Source organism: Ursus maritimus, unplaced genomic scaffold (genome assembly GCF_017311325.1).
Source record: "Ursus maritimus isolate PB19 unplaced genomic scaffold, ASM1731132v1 scaffold_13, whole genome shotgun sequence".
Taxonomy (NCBI): Eukaryota; Metazoa; Chordata; class Mammalia; order Carnivora; family Ursidae; genus Ursus; species Ursus maritimus.
This window is the reverse complement of record NW_024423675.1, coordinates 55,125,786-55,140,162: the sequence shown is the minus strand read 5'-3', so window position 1 is coordinate 55,140,162 and position 14,377 is coordinate 55,125,786. Positions and strand designations below refer to the sequence as shown.

The window sequence follows — 14,377 nt, the reverse complement described above, 5'->3', positions numbered from 1 at the left end:
AAATATAAGTTTTATTTAAGTTTACATATTGACAGATTTGAGAAGTTGAAGCTTGAACGTTTTTCATTGTTATTTTGAGTGTTTCATGACAGAAGCCAAGCCTTTGTTCACAACAGGCCACTCATCTTGACCAGTTTCTTTTCAAAACTGTAATACAGTTAATCTTGTTAGAAAAGTTTGTCATAGTCATTTGTATCTCCTAGAAGATGAGAAAAAGAGCCAACATAGAATATCACGTCCATGTTTCAATTAGAATCTTCCGGAAAGAAATCCTTATTAAAAAATCAAGTAACTCCCAAAAAAGAGAAAATCACAGCATTTCTGAAGGAGCAATCATACCTGACTTTTCAAGAAGTTCAATTACAGCTCTGGCCACAGGTGAGACATAACATTCATGGGCATCCCCACGGACCAGCCTCCCCAGGTTTATGTCTGTTACTCTGAATTTGGAAAAAAAGGAAAATTTTAAGTCAAAACTTGGTCAAAGCTCACTCATCTGTAACTCACACGTATTAATCCCAAACAATATCCACATGATTGTTGGATAGACAGGATATAATAAATCATTAAATATAAATTAAAGAGTAGACAGTAACGAAGGCCACTAGCTTCTTAGAGCTGTCCCCTGGGACACTGTGCAGTGGCCCCTGGGGGTTGGGCCAACCTGCCTGCACAGCAGGACCACGGCAGCAGGCCGTGCAAGGCCTCGCTGTGCACAGCTGTGGGGAGCTCTGTTCAATGCACTCCGTGGAATGGTGTCCCTGAAGTGCGCAACACCATTGTCATGCAGCTGAGCCCACTTTCTCCTAGAGGGAATTTATATCTCAATCAGTATCAAAATCCAGGACCGGGGCGCCTGGGTGGCACAGCGGTTGGGCGTCGCCTTCAGCTCGGGGCGTGATCCCGGTGTTATGGGATCGAGCCCCACATCAGGCTCCTCCGCTATGAGCCTGCTTCTTCCTCTCCCACTCCCCCTGCTGTGTTCCCTCTCTCGATGGCTGTCTCTGTCTCTGTCGAATAAATAAATAAAATCTTTAAAAAAAAAAAAAAAATCCAGGACCAATCCTAGAAATCTGGGGTGACTTAGCAAAACACGGGATTCACAAGTCTGATCCCCATTTAACATCAGTACTTACCTCCTTGGGAAATTAAGAAATAAAATCTGAGCAACCATGTCCTTTGAATGGCGTCTATGCTCTTCCTCATTCAAATTCAGGACTATATGGTCCCTAACTATCTGGCTGAAACCGATGGTCTCAATACAAGTTAGTAACAAAATGGAGACACAGAAAAGTTTTCATAGTTCTCTCTTTTCACCAAAGATTTGAAATTACACTCTGACACCACATTCTGGATGGTTTCTCATTGACAAGGGCTTCTTCTCCCTTCTGGTTAGTCTAGCACAGGATCAGAGATTTTCATGACAACTTTCCAACCTGCGTTGGGGTCTATCCTCGGTCTGAGTGCCCACAGAGGCTAGAGGAACGAAGGAGCCTGGGTGTGTCTGGGAGGCAGCAGCCTTTCAATCAAGCTCCCACGAGACATACTGGATTGGGAGTCTAATTTTTAAATTTGCTTACAACCTTGTAACGCTAAATACATGATATTCTTTTTCGCCGCAGTACAAACACTTCCTATTTCCACGTAGGAATATAAGGTTTTTAAACCCCCAAGAAAAGTCCTGATCGCCCACGTGGATGGGCAGTACTCCTCCTTTCATCAAGCGGATGTCATGCCAGGACATGAGTCAAAGACAAATATTAGCGCACCGCATATTTGTAGCTTTTCCCTCTCATTTCAAATAAAAACTTGTATTATGAATAAAAGTGCTTATTTTGCTTTCCACAACTGGCCTGGGACTAAGGAAGCATAGGGTACTGCTGGTGACTCAGGACTCCAGGTTGTTTCTTTGGTCTGGCAGGATTTTCAAGGAAAAGCTTATTTAGAAGAGGAAGGCTGGCCAAGGACTCTCTAAGTCAGACAGGAGGTCATGAAATGAATGTCATGGTATGAAGGACGTTGTTTCCAGAATGGCACCCAAGCCCTATGAAAGGCCAAGTGCCTATTCTAAGATATGTAACTTTCTTACAGTATGTAACAGAATTTAATAAGCCCTCAAATTCCTGAAATAGTTAAAGGATTTCTTCCACTCTTAATTACGGACACAGTTGAAACAGTGGAACTAAAAGGAAAAAAAGGTCACGGTAGAAAAGCTCGTATAGCGATAAGACTTGATTGTTTTCTTTTGTATTTCCTCACCCATCCACATCTTTTTCTGGTTTCAAGGCATTGAGGACTTTGTTACTAAACGAGTTCTCGGAGATCTGAAGGGCAAGGCCATGTACTCTGGTGTCTTCATTAATCTTCAGGATTTCATCTATAATCTACAGAGGGAAAAAAACCCTAAAATCAGTTCTACAAAAATAAGACCCAGCAAAAGAAGCTTTATATAAAAAAAATAGAGTCATAAAAATGCATCTGTTATCATTTCTTTTTCACTCCCTGTTGAAGACTGGCTGTAAAGCAGAATGAAGAAAGTCTATTTTCTCCTTTCACCATGTTTATAAAAGATTTCAGAAGCAGCGCGGCTGGATTTTAGTGACTTCTCAGTCTTTCTTATTGTGCTACTCCCTGCCACAACAGAACAAAGTAAAACCAAAGCAAACACTGAGATAGGCAAAAGACAATTCCGTGCCCACGATTATACTTGAGTGAGACACACTGCCAGCTTTCAGGGAGACCGGGAGGCACGAATCTCAAGTGTTCCAACCTGGCCCAGACAAGCCTGTGTTTCAAACACAACGTGTTCCATAAAAGCTTCCCAACTGTCACCCCGAAGAAGCCATCACTCAGGCCCTCGTGTTCCCTGGACCTGAATGGACCCAGAAAGCATTTCCGAAGGCTAATGATTGATAAATTCAAAGCACAGATATCTCCTTTTTTTTTTTTTTTAAAGATTTTTATTTATTCATTTGACAGAGATAGAGACAGCCAGCGAGAGAGGGAACACAAGCAGGGGGAGCAGGAGAGGAAGAAGCAGGCTCATAGCGGAGGAGCCTGATGTGGGGCTCGATCCCAGAACGCCGGGATCACGCCCTGAGCCAAAGGCAGCCGCTTAATGACTGAGCCACCCAGGCGCCCCACAGATATCTCCTTTTTATAGGAAACACTAAAATAACTCACTATTTCTGAAGAAGACCACAGTACAGCTTGGGGAGGTAACGTAAAAATGTAAAAGCTAATGAATGGCTAGGTGTGTCTTTCAGTAAGAAATGCTCTGTCCCGTCTGTCTCTATTTCATGCCAGGAGATAACATATGGATTCACTCCACTTCACAATATTATTCGTTCAGAAGTAAAAGAGATACCAGCCCATGGATACGGGTCTCACTGCGAGAAGTACTGCTTTACTACCGCTGTTTCACTGTCTCCAAAAATCACTGTGGTTATTTCCACCTGGTGAGAGAGGAAAACTACTGTGTGATACACAAAAACCAGAAAGAAAATTTTGTTTCATTTATTCACCATACTTTCACTCGTTCAATAGTTGCTGCGTGTTTTGAGGACCTGCTCTGTGCCAGTTCTAAGACAGGAAATACAGTTGTGAACAAAATGCCTGCCCTCCTGGAGCTTATATTCTAGTGGGGAAGACAAGAGGGAAAACGAAAAGTAATAATAATAATGACAGTATAATCTCTGGAAATGGTAAGTGATGGTAAAGAAAACTAAAGCAGATTAAGCAAGGTAAAGGGCTAACAGAGTAATGGCGGGTTGGGGGTGGTCAGAGGGAGTGACATCAACTGAGAGCCCAGTATGAAGTGAGGGGTCTGTTGTTACCTGTACCTAGGATGTGGAAGAAGCAACAACAGAAGCTTAATTAATAAATTAAGATCCTTACTCTTTTCCAACACAATAATACCACCACCATACAAATTTACATTTACCAGAATGTCAAAGAAAAACAGGGAATAGATGACTCTGTCAAAAAATAAGTCAGGGAATAAGAAAAGTGAAGGGCTAGCAGTACCAGGGGCAAGCAGCCTACACGCAGACAGTGGGTTTCCTTCTGCAGAGGGACAACAAATTTCTCTGCGTTTATTAATGCCGGTATGACAGGTGTCAATATTTGTAATATATTATAAAGGCAGTGTGGCAGAAACGATTTGACCGTATACATTTTCCCTTCTTCCTTTGTAATAAACTCTTGATTCTTAGGTGCTATAATAAATGGTTTAAGGCCATCTGGTGTAAAGACTATATTTCCCAGCTCCCCTTGCTCCGCGACCGAGCAATTAGGTTCAGGACAATGGCATGGAAGCATAACTGTGACTTTCAGGAACGATTCCTGAAGGGAAGAGACTGGGAATCTGTCATTTGTCCTTATTCTTCCTTTTTCTTGCTGGTGACAAGAGCTGAACTGAGCCCCATGATCTGGGAAAACAAGGAAGGTTAAAAAATCCCCCTCATCCTCTGTGTTCTGCAAAGAACCAGATACAGACCCTAAAAATTCCCATTCATTGTCTCCTCAACGATTAGGTGAACCTCTTGCCTCCACTGCTCAATCTGAACAAAATGCTGAAAATGTCAGTCTCCTTCCCTCCCCCAGCTTGCTAAACGTTGACCCACCCTTCACTTGGTTAGCAGACAACCCCTTCTGAGAATAGAGTCTGGCCACAGCACAACATTTTCTAACCTACTATCCCATCAAGGTCCCCTCCACCCCACTTTCTCACACTGGCTTCTTTCTGGCCTTCTCTACTCCTCCCTGTAAAAGAAAAAACCTTCTGCCTACCTCTCAGAGGATTATAGATCTAATGTTCAGAGTATACTCCCTATTGCAACAATCCTTTTGCATTATGTCTCCCCTTACTAAGTCTGGATTTATTTGACACTGGCTAGAATGTGGATGTGATGTGCACAGTTGAGTCTGCCATCTTGGATATGAGATAGCAAAACAGACGACAGAGCAGCAAGATCGAAGGAGCCTAAGTTTCTGGTGACCTTGTGATGTCACCGTACCAGCCTGCTTCTAGACTTTACTTATGTACGAGAAAAACAAACTTCTGTGTTATTTCATATTCTGTTCTTTGAGGTTTTCCACCACTGGCAGTCAAACCAAATCTTCGCTGCCACAGCCCGTCTGAAGAAACGCTAGCCACATGAGGACCAAACGCTAGCGTGGCCTGTGGTCCAGTGTCCTCACCACTGCTTATGGGGGTGGCTGCTTCTCCCAGGCTTGAGATGACACTTGCAATTATTACTCCCCCAGCATTTGCCTGGAAAGGACACTGAAGATGATCTCATCCTATTCCTTTATTTTCTTGATAAGGCAACTGTGACACAGCAAAGCCAAAGGAATGGCCAAGGACAAACAACCCGTCAGGACAGAGAAAAACCAGAACTAGTCCTCCAGACCCCGACAGCCAGACAATTTCCATGAGACGCTGCTGCTGCGGTCAAAGAACATAACCCAAGTCACCACGTCTAGCTCAAGTCTTCAACAGAAACACGCACGAAGGGACACACAGACAAAGGAGCATTTACACGAGAGGGAAAAGTGAACTCCTCCCTCTAAGAATTCAGCCACAAGACAAGGCTGATCTTTTCCAATGACAACTAAGACATGCTAACCGGTATATTACGTCTACAGAGGAAAGCACCCTGGGTTCAAGAGCCCATGGTCGTTACCTCGGCTTCGCTGCTATCTGGAGGAAGGCAAATGTGAGTGATGTTCAGACCAGCCTGCAAAAGGAACACAGGTTCTTCTGTCACTGTGAGAGGACGCAGGGTCAAAGAACTATGAGGAATTTGTAGAATTCAACAATCCTCACCTCCTCCGCCAAATTCTGGTTGATTTCCTGCATCAAGTTATCATCACCTGCCTGAGGAGATGGGAGTAAGAAGGAGAAGGTAACAGCAACAAAAATAGCTCGAAAAAGCACAGAACGTAACATGGAGACTAAGTTTGTGATTATAAATTATCCAATTTACTAGAAAGGGAAGGAAATACAGAATCTCATTGCTCACAGAAGGAGACTAATAGCTGGTATTTATTGATATATCAATTTCTCAGCTTTCAAATTATGTTCCTTTTAAAAAGTAACAGCCCTCCTAAGCCTTGTGCAGCCACCCAGCCACACCCTTTCTAAATGAGGACACCAGACACAGGGGGTTAGACGACTTGCTCGTAGCTCGAAACCTATCAGCAAGAAGAGTCCCAGGTGGTCCAGGCTCGGATAGCTTTTCTTTCTACCCCTCTTGCTTGCCTATCATTGTAGGGGATGTGCAGACAGACCCCCAAGAATGCAAGTGACTTGAGCACTGCTCCACGGTCTCAAAAATCACAGCACTGATGGGATTCCAGGCTGCCATTCTGACACATTACGTGCGTGCCAAAAATGACGGTGGTGGCCCAGCTGCTGTGCTGTGTGAGCTTCCCGGCTTGGCTCACCTCCTGATTGCCCTGCACCTGTTACCCCATGGGGGTGCCAAGAAGGACGGCAAACAGTACCAACTACAGTTGGGAATGAAGGGGCCGCAGCCAAGAGATGTACATGAAATGCCAAGCCTTTCTGACACGTGTTGACGTGTGGCCCTTCAGGCTTACGGCAGGCTTTACCAGGTTTCGTAGTAAAAGCACTAAGTACCGTGCCTCATCGAGCATCTGCCAAAGGGGGGAACTTTCCCCTTATCACGTTCAAGTCACATCTGATGAGGGTCTCTGAGCACATACGGACACAGTATGTCCTATGGAACACAACTGATGTGGGTGCCTACCTCCTGATGTCTCCAAGCGACTCACACCCAAAGGAGAGACTCACAACAGACCCACTCAAGCAGGGAGGTAACTAACCAGTAACCTGGTAGAAGCGAAATGACCAAAGGAAGAGGGAAAGGACAGTATTTTCATCTCTGCCCTCTCCTCCCTGTTAAGACCACTTCTGGGACAAGAAAGGCCCTGTTCTTCTGTACAAATTCTCCTATACACTGAATGGCATCCTCAAAGCATAGCACTCAACCAGGGGCTCGGCTTACCTGAATAATAGCGAGCACCGGCTTAAAGGTGGGGCTTTTTTCTTGCAATAAACTCAGAACCTCTTTTGAATTCTGAATGACTTCTCTGCATTGAGAAAGACAAGACAACACACAGTCTTTGTTAATGACTAGAAAGGACTGATCCAACACATTTTCCTAGAAAGTGCGTTACTGCAAGTGAAAATAGTTAGCCGGCATAAGGCTGCGCTCCCAGCGTGGGAAGCGTGGAGACGAGGGGGCAGGCGTGGCGACGAGGGGCAGGCTAACCATCTTGAGGTACAACACAGAGTAAACTGTGACCATCTGATTTTAAAAATCAGCAGAGGCGTGCAAACTAGGTGTTAACAATGAATTTCCAGGGGTGAATTCTCTTGTATTTTCCAAGTTGTAATAAAAACGTTGCATTTCTTTTTAAACAATCCCCTTCCTCCACATCCAATCCACGTCCATCCCTATGGGGTCCCATGGGGACTGCAAACATTGGTGGAGGGACAGGGAGGGAGCTTGCTGTCAGATAAACGGTGGGTCACGATAAAACCCAGGTCCCAGAACTCAAAGGAACGTGAAGGGAGTGGGAGGGGAAGAAAACAGAGGGGAAGGGAGGGGAAGGGAGGGGAAGGGTAGAGGGGTGGGAGGAATTGGAAAAGGGAAGTGGGGGAAGGGAAGGGGGGGTGGGAACAGAAACACCAGGGATGCATCCGAATTTGATACTCTCCCAAGGCCTCCTAGAGAGAGAGCCCGTCAGTCCCCTGGGCTCCCCACGACCCAAGTCTGCATCTGGACTTCCTAGAAGTCCCAGGAGGTACCACTGCCACCTTAGCACCACTGGGAGGAGGGCAAGGGGTGCCTGCTCAGGTAGGGCAGACCTAGATAATGTGGTGCGAGTCACGTGTTCCTTCTGCAGGCTTCTGGGAGGAGCAATTTCAGACTCGTTCACCACCACTGCTGGGACACGGTCCTCACCTGCATATGAAGTTGGCTTTCTTCCTCTCACCATAATAGACAAAAGGCTCAGCCCGGGCAGTATCCAGGTCCCGGGTTAAGACTGTCTTTAAATTTCATTTTCTGTCTCTGATAGGGTCTTAGATGCACCGAACAGCTTCCAAAAACTGCAAGGTGAAGTTCCAGCCAGCCAGCATCAGCGGTAAATGGCCGAGGGTCCAAAGGCATTGCTCAGCCTCTCCCAGTTTTCAGAGAAGCCGGTGAAGGTACCGGACGGGGTGCTCAGGAGACACTGAAAGGCTTCGAAACTCACCAGGACGAGCCTTCCCACCGACACTGGGCTACCCGAGACAGAACAGGCAGGCACCCAACTGTACGTGACCTGCGAAGATTTTCGTCTGTTCTGTTTCTGAAGAGTTGGCCGAAGCAACTTAACTCTCCAAGAAATAACTGTATTATTGTGTTGAATAAACGAGACTATGTGAAAGTTTACAAACTGCCTGACAAACGAGCACCAAAATCTCCTGCCCAATAATGTGCGGCTGAGGGCCACGTGCTACGCCGTTTCCCGCCTTTCATGACTGCTAATGTGGACTGAGTTGGGTCCTTCTTTCTGCCCGGTTCCGGAAAAGTCACTGGAGCGTAGGCCCTAAGGGGCTCTTGGCAATGTGCGTGAGGCTCACCTGGGCAGCTCGGTGAGAGGCAAGGTTTCTGTGCCTCAGCCCAGAAGGTCAGACTCGACAGGGCTGGGTGACGCCTAGGAACGTGCATTTTCAGTTTCAACAAGGGAGCCAGGTGGCTCTGAGGCACAGGTAGAGGGGAACAGCCACGCGCCAGGATGCGGCCCCCTACAGACCAACACGATCAGTTTACTGAGTCTCGAACCCACTCCAGCGGCCTCCTCTGGGAAGCACGTCCTACGGTGGATACGTCTGTTCTCACAATCGTACAGTCTTTTTCTGCGACTCAAAGCTACCCTAGAACACCTAAAACATACTCACTTGACAGCAACAGTTTTCCCAAAAAACTGCTCACAGCCTTGACTATCCCTCAATAAAGTGAAGGCACCAACCCGTCTATAAAAGCGCAAACCTGTCACCCGCAATAAAGCTGGCTAATCCCCCCCCCCCGCCCCCGCTTGTTGTAAGTGTGATGTTTCATTCTTTCATTTACTCATCATTCCTACAGGGACAAACGAAGCAAGCATGAAAACAGTCACCAGGCTCAAAAAATCTAAAAAGTAGCATAAACGTTTCCAATCAGAGATTTTCTCCCTCCTGGGAGAAAAGCTGCCTTGTCAACTTGCAGCTGGAAGGAATGCGTGACTCTCCAGCCGGGCTGCCCTGTGCAACTCAAATTCAGACCCTCACTACTGAAGAAGATTGTAAGAATTTGTAATAATGTAATTTGTAATAATGTAACCAGTAGATTAAAGTATCTAAGACTGGAAAGGACTTCAATTACCTCCATTTTGACCTTTGACTTTCTAACTGATGAAATTCTTCCTTGCAGCTTATCTCTTCACTCAGGCAAAAGACTTGGAAGGCAAAGCATCCCTAGATGGGGGGAATGCAAACTACCCCCTCAGGCAATAAGGATTGCCCTGAGCCAGCAAGACCCCACCCCTGACTGACCCCAAGCCAATGACCCCACCTTTACGGCCCACCTGCCTGTACCCACCAACCTGAGCCCCCCATTTTCCTTATATAAACCTGGAAGTATTTTCAGCACTTGGGAGACAGTCTTTGAGATGCTAGTTCCGTCTTCCTGGTGTTGGCCTCACTGAAACAAGTTTCCTTCTTGTTTCACCTCTTGTCTCTCTGCCTTTGGCTTTTGTCAGCGGTGAGTACCTGAACCTGTCGGTTTGGGACCTTCAGAGGCGGGTGCTCTCGCACGCCGGCACCCCGGTTACACTACCACGGACTCCACGGACACGCTGCTCTCCCTTCGGCTGTGAAATACTGTGTTCACTGGGCACAGGGCTGCTGGAATAATGACCTCATTTCTCAGTCTCCCTTGCAGCTAGCTGTGGCCAGCGGAGTCTCGGAGGCACCAGCTGATAAGGTTATTTAAAACGACCAATTTAAGTACATCCTGAACGCAGAGTCACTTTATTGATTTCAAAGGCAAGAGAGGGACCAGTTACACATAGAGTTACAATTTTCAAAACGGTGTCTTCCAAAGACAGCCATCAGTATTCGGAGAAATAGCCCAGGCGGAAAGCCCCACAGAGCAGTTTAATAAACCTACAGCACTGGTAATTTCGCGGATACATTCAATGTAATAGTAACAGTAGTACTGACACAACCGATGCCGGCTTGGATGATGGGTACTGCCTATGGATACTTCTGTGCATTTTCCTCTTTAACAGAATTCGGAGCGTGAGTTGCACATGGCATCCGGCTAGAGAGCACATCTCCCCGTTTCACCTGTAGCTTGATGGGCTCATGACACTAACTGGGGGCCAAAAAGGTTGTGAGCACTGACCAGAAGGAGGCGAGGAATGTGCAGCTGGGAGAAACATACACCAGCACCCCGGCCCCCTCTCCCTCTTGCTGGCGGGGAGACAGGAGCAGCTGCCTTTCACCCAGAGCTGGAGCAGTGAGCACCCCACCTTGCCTGTCTGTCTCCCTCTGGACAGTAAGGTCCACAACACTTGGGGGTATCTTTATTAAAGCAGCCTAGCCTGTTTCCTACTTATGCACACGCCTGATCTGGGAGCTTTAATCTTATTTGCTGTGTTTCATCCAATTTCAGATAGAGAATGAAAGACATACCGCTGTTTTACAAACCACGAAGAGAGAAAACCAAGCTGGCAGTTAAACTATGGCACAGTCTTTTCTTAACAGATTGTGTATTTTGTAAGTATTAAAAGAATTTTTAAGGCTTGTTTAGACATAGATATTTTTTGTTTGCCATAAACCACTCATATGAGCATTAAAAAGTAAAACTACCAAACTGAAATATTCCTAAAACTTCTTCACATTCAATATATGACTCTTCTGAGTGACTTTAAAAAAAATTTTCTTTTTATTTAAGTAATCTCTATACCCAACGTGGGGCTCGAACTCATGACCCCGAGATCAAGAGTCACATACTCCTTGGACTGAGCCAGCCAGCACCCCGAGTGACTTTTTTGATTCAAGAGTCCTTGAAGGCAGTTTCTTTTCTTCCCCCCACACAATATCACCCTCTGTGCCATCAAGGGTGTTAGTGATGTGGCATTTTTTGAAAAACCATGTCACTTTTGTCCCTGGGGTTTTCCTTAAATTCCTGACACCCATTCTGCAAGTTTTAACGTTACAGCTTTCGCGATTCTACCAGGTATCAATGGACAATTGTCAGACAACAACCAGAAATCATTTCATTTCCTAAAAAAGCCCTTCCATGACTTGTTGATGGAAATACTGGGGGTTATTTGGGGAAATGAGAGGTCACTATGCTTTTGAGGGAGCTTATTCGTTCACTTTTCTGGTATATATCCATGAAATAAAAAATAATAATAAAAAAATAAAAAACCTAACATACACAGATTTGTGGAAGTCTATCCTAGGTGACTTCTGGCTAAGCCCACCTCCCCTTCTTCCTCCAAGCCCTCGGGGAATCTCTTGGAGGAAAGCTTTGTTAGATGGTACACATAGGTCATTAAGTTACAACAATATGCATGGCCCAAGTTCCCACAGGTACAGGAATGACAAATAGTCACGTGGCCAGACACGACTGTCAGACACGATCGATTAAAAGACCAGTTTTGGAGATATCAAAAATATACCTCTTAAGATCAGCAGAGTATAGTGATGCCCACAACTTCTGAAGCTGGTAATAATGGTTCCCATTTTGTTCATGAACAGAGACCAAACAGCTTGCCCCAATTCTCACACCTAGTAAGTACAGGAGTCATACTGCAAAGCAAAGCTCCTATCCCTTAACCATAATCCTATGAAGCAACAATTCATTGTAAGCACTTTCTCTTCTTAGTTTAGAACAGGAGTGCCAGCAAACTTTGGCACACCAGGTTAAGAATAGCCTTTGCAGGAATATTACTCAGCTATCAGAAAGAACGAGTTCTCAACATTTGCTACAACATGGACGGCACTGGAGGAGATAATGCTAAGTGAAATAAGTCAAGCAGAGAAAGACAACTATCATATGATTTCTCTCATCTATGGAACACAAGAACTAGGAAGATCGGTAGGGGAAGAAAGGGATAAAGAAAGGGGGGGTAATCAGAAGGGGGAATGAAGCATGAGAGACTATGGACTATGAGAAACAAACTGAGGGCCTCAGAGGGGAGGGGGGTGGGGGAATGGGATAGACCGGTGATGGGTAGTAAGGAGGGCACGTATTGCATGGTGCACTGGGTGTTATACGCAACTAATGAATCATCGAGCCTTACATCGGAAACCGGGGATGTACTGTATGGTGACTAACATAATATAATAAAAAATCATTAAAAAAAAAAAAAAAGAATAGCTTTTGCATTTTTAAATGGTTAGAAAAATCAAAATAATAATATTTTGTAGCATATGAATATTACATGAAATTCAAATGTCAGTATCCATAAATAAAATTGACTTTTGTCAATAAAAAAACTATGAAAATATTTTTCTCCCATAAAAGTACCTACATAATAGCTTCTATTTTGCCTATTGGCCTGCAAAACCTAAACTATTTACTATCTAGTCCTTGCCAGAATTGCTAACCCCTGGCTTAGAATGCTCTAAAAAAAAAAAAGAAAAAGAAAAAGAAAATCGCCAATATCTGTGGAGGTGTTGCTATGGCAGTTCTTGGATTATGCATTTTGTACGTGTTCTCTCCCGCGTTCCTCTCCGTAACCCTGTGAGGTAGACTGCCATTCCCCCACTGGAGTGCAGGAATTGGGACTGCTGCCCAGTGCCAGCAGGATCCTGACCAGGCCCCCTACTGAACACTCTGCTCATCCCTAAGTCAGGCCATGAAAAGAACATTAACGAATAGAATCCACAAGTGAACTCAAATCTTGAGTGATGCCCTCACCCATTACGTCACAAGTGTCCACCCTACACACGGCACTCTTTCCAGCACGAAGGATCTAGCAGTGGACAAGAGACAAGGCCCCTGACCTCACAGAGCTTTGATTCCAGGCAGGGGGACAGACAATACACGAACAAGAAAGTTTCAGGGAGCTGTAAGAGCTACCAGGAAATAAGAGGGTGATGGGGTGGGTGGTGGTGTCTGCCCGCCATACTTGTCTTCAAACCCTAACCCGCTAAGCTGAGCTCAGCCGTACTCTGGGGAAATTCCAAAGACCAGAAGAGGGCTGAAGTAACTCCTACGTTCAGTAAGAAGACAAGATACACTACGCAGAAGCCTTAGAGTCATCGGCCACATCATAACGGGCTTCGGAAACAGAGGAGGTAAAGGCAATTACGTTTACAAGAAGGGACAGAAGGACAAAGGAAGAGGATGTGAATGGATGGAGAATGTCACTACTCAGTGACACAGCAACCTGGAACCTGCAACCCTCTTTGGGGTGGGGAGGCAGGCAAGGGCTTTCCAGGCACCAGGTTTGTCCTGAGTGCTTCGCTCCACAGGTTTAGTTCCCCAGTGAACCCACTCCTCTTCCAGGAAGGGCCATTCAAGGCTCTTCCTGCCCTCTCTCCCACTGAGGGGCAAAGAAGGGGTGGGGGTGGGGTGAAGATGGGCGCAAAGGGAGTCTCCGGTGGGGGGGCAGGGGAAAGGCTGGACCCAGAACTCCCACAGTTCATCTTTGGGTCGGCGAGAACTTTCTATACGCAGCCGCGCTGGGGACTCCTTGCCCACCCGTACAGCGATGGGGGGGCACGAGTGGGCCCGAACTCCCCTGCCGCGTTCTGCCGGTTGTCAGGTGGGCCCGACTCCACATTAACGCGCCCAGAAAATGATTACGTAACTCAAGAAAGCACGCTTTCCCACCCGCAGGAGGCTGCGGCGCTGCCGAGGCCGAGGACCGCGCAGGTAGGCGCCGGCGCTCGGCCTAGGCCGCCCCTCCCGAGCCGCGGGCGGCATCTCGCCCCCCGCCCTCCGGGCCCCGCCCCGGCGCCCCTCCTCCTGCCCGCTCCCGCCCTCCGCCGCGCCGCCCCTTTCCTGCCCCGCCGCGCCGGGCGCCGTTGCATCAGAGGCGGCCGGGGCGGTGCACGTGGAGCGGGGCACGCGGGCCAGGGACGCCGCGCACACCCCCCTCCCCCGGGATGCCCGCGCCCGCGCGATCCCCGCCCTGGGCCGGCTCCGGACGGCTCCTGGCCCCGGCCGCACGCACTCCCGCCCCGCGGTGCCCCCAAGTTCGCCCCAAGCACTCCCGAGCCGGAGCCCGCCGAAACGCCCGCGGGGGTCCCCCAGGACCTCACCGAGACCTGCGCGCTCCGGGCGCACCCACCTCCCGC

The 14,377-nt window shown here is 47.1% G+C and overlaps 1 protein-coding gene across 2 annotated transcripts in view; it reads right to left on the bottom strand.

The window, feature by feature from the left end:
* The window catches only part of MTHFD1L (methylenetetrahydrofolate dehydrogenase (NADP+ dependent) 1 like), a 185,721-nt gene that overhangs the window by 171,065 nt on the left and 279 nt on the right, over positions 1-14,377 (bottom strand). For both annotated transcript variants that reach the window (XM_040627959.1, XM_040627960.1), the window contains exons 2-6: positions 7,035-7,119; positions 5,831-5,881; positions 5,688-5,741; positions 2,260-2,384; positions 340-440 (exon numbers count right to left, since the gene is read on the bottom strand). In XM_040627959.1, coding sequence (XP_040483893.1) covers positions 340-440; positions 2,260-2,384; positions 5,688-5,741; positions 5,831-5,881; positions 7,035-7,119 — 416 coding nt within the window. The remainder of the gene's footprint in view (positions 1-339; positions 441-2,259; positions 2,385-5,687; positions 5,742-5,830; positions 5,882-7,034; positions 7,120-14,377) is intronic.